Source organism: Bison bison, unplaced genomic scaffold (assembly GCF_000754665.1).
Source record: "Bison bison bison isolate TAMUID 2011002044 unplaced genomic scaffold, Bison_UMD1.0 scf7180017864480, whole genome shotgun sequence".
Classification (NCBI taxonomy): domain Eukaryota; kingdom Metazoa; phylum Chordata; class Mammalia; order Artiodactyla; family Bovidae; genus Bison; species Bison bison.
Window position 1 is genome coordinate 2,479,586 of NW_011495040.1, and position 6,000 is coordinate 2,485,585.

The 6,000-nt window shown below is 45.9% G+C and overlaps 1 protein-coding gene across 3 annotated transcripts in view; it reads right to left on the reverse strand.

The window, feature by feature from the left end:
* The window catches only part of ST3GAL5 (ST3 beta-galactoside alpha-2,3-sialyltransferase 5), a 57,896-nt gene that overhangs the window by 10,503 nt on the left and 41,393 nt on the right, over positions 1–6,000 (reverse strand). For all 3 annotated transcript variants that reach the window (XM_010862205.1, XM_010862203.1, XM_010862204.1), the window contains exon 4: positions 1,057–1,400. In XM_010862205.1, the coding sequence (XP_010860507.1) occupies positions 1,057–1,400 (344 nt within the window). The remainder of the gene's footprint in view (positions 1–1,056; positions 1,401–6,000) is intronic.

Here is a 6,000-nt window from a genome sequence, read left to right on the forward strand (position 1 = left end):
CAGTCCAGTGGTTAAGACTCTACACTTCTACTCCATGGACAGAGTAGCCTGGCAGGCTACCGTCCATGTGGTCTCAACGAGTCGGACATGACTGTGTAACTAACACTTTCATTTTTCACTGAGCATCTACTATAAGTCTGACACTGTTCCACATGCTTTACACCTGTTAACTCATTTTGTCTTCACAGTAACCCTATGAGCTCTGTGCCATTATGGCCTCCATTTACAGATGAGGAAATCAAGGCACAGGACAGAAAGGAAACTTGCCCAAAATCACAGCTATTGGTGACAAAGGCATTATGTGGACATATCACCACTTTCAGGCTCAAAATGTCTGAGATGGATCTTGTCATCCTTCGTCACTAGCTAGAGATTTTCCTCAACTATCCCAGTGGTTCCACTAATACCTTAGACCTCAGACTGGAAATCCTGGTGTTTCCTAACATGACTGTCAAACTATCAGCAAATCCTGTAATTCAGGATGACTGCCTATTGCCTGTAGTGAGCGTGATTAGTTGCTTCAGCCATAGTTGATTCTTTGCAACCCTATGGATTGTTGTCCACCAGGCTCCTCTGTCCATGGGATTCTCCAGGTAAGAATACTGGAGTGGGCTGCCAAGCCCTCCTCCAGGGGTCTGGTGTTTAAATGCTTCTGTGTGTTTTCTGGTCCCAGCCAGGGCCACCTCCCAGGTCCACCCACCCCAAGTCCCACTCCTAGAAGCCAGGTGTCCCCTGACTCAAGTATGTCCCCCTTCCCCACACCCTCCTCCGGGCCCTGCCTAGCACAGCCTTCCTCCTTTGCTGGCTTATCTGAATCTACCCATCTTTCCAACCCTCAACTCCACTGAAAAGGTTTTTACCAAAATGAGGGTCAGTACCGCACAGTTTGGAGCATCCAATCATTTCATGTCTTTGTTTCAACTTCTCAAAACATGAGTCCCCAGAAAGCAGGGACATGTGGGGTTGTTCTGGGTGCTTCCTGTTTGTGGTGCTGCCCTGACCCACGGCAGTGAGCTACAGCCTAGAGGACAGAAGCTGGTCTTCAAGCCACCGTACCGTATCACGACATCAAACTGATTCAGGGCATGGCCCAGCTCCAGTCCGTGGAGGATCCCGCCGCTTCCGATGACCACACAATGCTTGCAGCTCTTGGCTCTCAAGTGTTCAGGAAAGTCATGCTCTGGCAAGAGTTCCAAGAGGGTCTGGACTTTCCCAGAGAACTTGCGGAATCCGAAAGGAGGGTCGTACTTGTACTCGGCCTCACTCTCTGCGGGGACCTTCGTCACGAACGGTGGCAGGTCCAAGCTGTACCTGCTCCCAAAGAGCTGTGCCATCGACCTCTTGGCAAACTGGGGCCGGCACTCCTTCTGCAGGACTTGCTGGGCGTACTGCTGGGCTCTCTGGAATGAAGCACACAGACCTGCGTGTCAAAGGCTTCAGGCATTAGAAGTGCACTCTGACAGTGACACTGAGCCCCGTGCTGTTGGACGTGGCTCCCTTGTGGATGACTGACTTGTAACACAAAACAACTGTATTTAAGAGTTAATTGATGGGCCTTTCCTGGTGGCCCAGTGGTTAAGAATCCTCCTGCCAATGCAGGAGATGAGGGTTTGATCCCTAGTCCAGGAAAATTTCACTTGTCAAGGGGCAATGAAGCATGTGAGCCACGACTACTGAGCCCATGCTCTAGAGCCCATGAGCTACAACTATGGAGCCTAAGCGCTGTAACTACTGAAGCCCGTGTGCCTACAGCCTGTGCTCTGTAACAAGAGAAACCACTGCAATGAGAAGCTCTCGCATGGCAACTAGAGAGAAGTCCCCACTCTCTGTGGTAGAGAGAGCCCATGTGCAGCAACAAAGATCCAGCAAAGCCAAAAATAAATAAACTTTTAAAAATACTTAAAAAAGAGTCAATTTATGCTAGATGTTTGAGAGGAAAATCTAGGAGAACCACATGAAAAGGAGATAAACTCAATTAAGATGTTTCATTGCATGAGTGAAACAGAAAGGCCCTCACCTCCCACCCTTCCGGCCTAGATCATTCAAATAAATCCGGGTTTCAAAAAGGTGTTTAAGATATCATTTTTAAAAAATCTTCTCAGAAGATTTCATGGTTCATAACATCCTGACACATGCTATATAACACAGATGAAACTCAAAGATATACTCATCTAAATAAGCCAGTTACAAAAAGACAAGTACTGTAGAACTCCACTTATACAGAGTATCTAATGTAGTCAAATTCACAGAAATAGAAAGAATAGACCGGTGATTACTATGGGCTGGGGGGGTGGATAGTTTCAGTTTAGCAAGATGGAAATGTTCCAGTGTGAATATATTTAACAGGACTAAACTACATTTAAAAATAATAAATACGGTAAATTTTAAATTAAATTTAAATTTTATGGTGTTTTTTTAAACCACAGTTTAAAAGAAAAAAGATTCCCAGGGACTTCTCTGGTGGTCCAGTGGTTAAGACTCCACGCTCCCAGTGCAGGGGGCCCGGGTTTAGTTTCTGGTTGGGGAACTAAGATCCCACATGCTGTATAGCATAGCCAAAAGAGAGAGAGAGAGAAAAAAAAAAAAAGATTTCCTGTTTCAGGTTCCTGTCTAGTGGGATGAAAACAGGATTATCAGTTAGGGTAACGATCTTCACAGCCTGGAATGGAAACTAGGTGTAACCTGCAACTTTGTCCTGTCAACAAAAAACTGCCTTGGTTTTGTATACAATTTTCACTGCAATGTTAATGTTTTGCATCAACAAGAAATGACTGCTGAAGGCCAAGTTCACTAGCCTGGCTGAAGGCAGCGGGACACAGACAAACATGGAATAAATGGCCACTCACCCCACAGTCTGCCCTTTGGCTCAGTCTGGCCAAATGCTGCCTTGGGACCGTCTGGCAGAAGTTCTCCTTCATTGCTGTGCTCTGCGTCCTCATCATTACATGCCACAGCCTTGGCCTTGCCTTATCCCTCCTTCCATCAAACTGTATGTGCGTGTGTGTGTGTATGTGTGTGTGTGTGGGTGTGTGGTCCTCTATTTGCTGGGATATTTATTTTTAGTATTGAACATGTCTTTTGAACCGTGTCAGTACTATTACGAGGATTATTATTGCTGTATACAGTTCTAACGGAGAAGGCAATGGCACCCCACTCCAGTACTCTTACCTGGAAAATCCCATGGACGGAGGAGCCTGGTAGGCTGCAGTCCATGGGCTCGCTAAGAGTTGGACACGACTGAGCGACTTCACTTTCACTTTTCACTTTCATGCATTGGAGAAGGAAATGGCAACCCACTCCAGTGTTCTTGCCTGGAGAATCCTAGGGATGGGGGAGCCTGGTGGGCTGCCGTCTATGGGGTCGCACAGAGTCAGACACGACTAAAGTGACTTAGCAGCAGCAGCAGCATACAGTTCTAAATGTTTGCCTCAATTATGTTTTTTCCTCAAAGTCCTGTCTGATTTTTACATGATAAAATTTTTGTAGAAACAACAATTCTCTGAATATAGCAGAACCCCCTCCCTATTTTTAAAATCACAGTTTCAAAAAGTTATTAGTACTGGAAAGAGCACATCATTTATATCTTTTATGTCTTGAGGATCTGGCCCCACGCCTGGAGAAGGGAAGTGATGTTCTTGGAGCCTCGGACAACGCTGCAGACATGGTCACAGTCTCAGGTCACCAGCATGACACCTAGGACAGCTGGCAAGACTGTCCTATCTTCACTTTGTGGGCTCAGGGTGGTTCACCCAGAAGGACACAACTGAGCTGGCAGGTCACCTAGTCTGATTGCCTCCCAGGCTCCTATGATCCTAGCCTCTGCCCACAGAGAGCAGCTGACAATCACCATTGAGAGCAAGAGTTTGAACTGGCATCTTTGCAAGGAATCAGTGAGAAAGCCAAGCAAGAAGCCAGCTGTGACCCAAGAAGACCCTGAATGGAGGCTTCACCATGACCAGGCCTCCAAGTTCAGTGACACTCTGCAACCACTGGCACTTAACACCGGACTGCACGGGCAGGGCACGCACAGGGACCACATGTGCTGTACACACTTGTCTCTAGACCCCAGGCCTGAGGGTTATTAATAACAGTTTTTAGAGGACAAAAGGTCTAACTCCTCACTACGGAAGCATATCCCGAGCATCTTGTTTTACAAATCTCCTGGGATTAAAAAGAACATCGGAAAAGTACTAGGAGATGGAAGCCTTATGACTGACTCAGGACCGGAAAGAGAGGTTAGGTGATGGAGTCGGAGACCGGAGCATGACTCTTCTGGCCGCCGGATTTTCTCTTTAATTTGAAAGGAGTGAAATTTCCATTCTGGCAGAGAGTCCCATCTCAGGCTTCAAAGTGAATTTTCTAGACCTTGAGGAGAGCACCTTCTGATGGTGACCCCTCCTGTTCCTCATTCATAGCAGGTGCAATAAATCCATCCCAGTGACAGTGTTCTCAGTGCCACTGGAAATAGCCAAACAACAGCAATCCCTTTTCCTTTTTTGTTTCAATTTGTTGAAACATGTTGTAAAATACCCCATGTTACACGTGTCATTGAACCGTGTCAGTACTATTTCGAGGATTATTATTGCTGTATACAGTTCTAAATGTTTGCCTCAACTATGTTTTTTTCTCAAAGTCCTGTCTCGTTTCTGCATGATAATACTTTTGTAGAAACAACAATTCTCTGAATATAGCAGAACCCCCTCCCTATTTTTAAAATCACAGTTTCAAAAAGTTATTAGTACTGGAAAGAGCACATCATTTATATCTTTTATATCTTATGATGGTGACGCTTCCTGTCCCTCATTCATAGCAGGTGCAATGAATCCATCCCAGTGACACGGTCAGCCTCCCTCCTTCCTCTTCCCGGCTTCAAACCTCAGAAGAAAAATGCCCGGGGAGGACAGCTCGCCTTGCAGAGCTGTAGTCCAGACCGGAAGCATCACAACCTTCCTCTTCTCTGCTGCAGACAGTGCCAAAGCTGGGAGCCAGAGCAGGCTGGTGAGGAAGGACATGGTGAGTCTGGCTGACATCCATTCTGAGTGAGGACCACCGCCAAACAGAGGACTATGGACTCTCTCAAAGACAGAGGAAGCCCCTTTGCTCCTGAATCGACACAGGGACACAGGAGATTCAGTTTCTGAAAGACTTCCAGGCTGAGTTTGATGACTGCCCATGACTGAGAATAAATAGACATCAGGCAGCTTCAGTTGTCAATGACATAGCCATTTGCCATGGAAAACCACAAAGTGAGAATCCACAGAGGGGTATTAAAAAATGAATTTTCTTCAGTAGAATCTCCATGTTCAGTTCTACCCCATAATTTTTAGGACAGTCCTTCTCAGAGATATAGGTAAGTGGCATAATTCTGAGTAAAAGGCAATGTTTTATTTATCGATTTAAACCCAGGACAGGGAACAGCATTTGGGTTGGAGGGGGGTCTGAGGTCTGGAGCTGACCAGAAATGTGTAAGAACCCAACTCGGCCACAGACCACATGAACCAAAGGTATGGGTTACGTTATGAAACTTTCACTTCCATGTTTGTAAACTCTGGCTTAACTCCCATGGGTTAGCTGTCTATAGCTTTTACCTGGTTAAAGGCAGAAAAATCTGAATAACCAAGTCACAGAGAGAGTAGCATGATAAAATCTCAACCACCCAGTGGTTGCCTGGGGCTGGTAGTTGAGGGTAGGGACTGGCCACAGAAGGGGTGAGAGGGAATTAACATGTGATGAAATGTTCTCAATGGGATTGTGGTGATGGAGGTATAACTATAAACTTACTAGATGCTCCTTCTAGAACTAACACTCAGAAAAGATGCCCTTTTCATCATATGGACTGGAATGCAAAAGTAGGAAGTCAAGAGACACCTGGAGTAACAGGCAAATTTGGCCTTGGAGTACAAAATGAAGCAGGGCAAAGGCTAATAGAGTTTTGCCAAGAGAATGCACTGGTCATAGCAAACACCCTCTTCCAACAAAACAAGAGAAGACTCTACACAT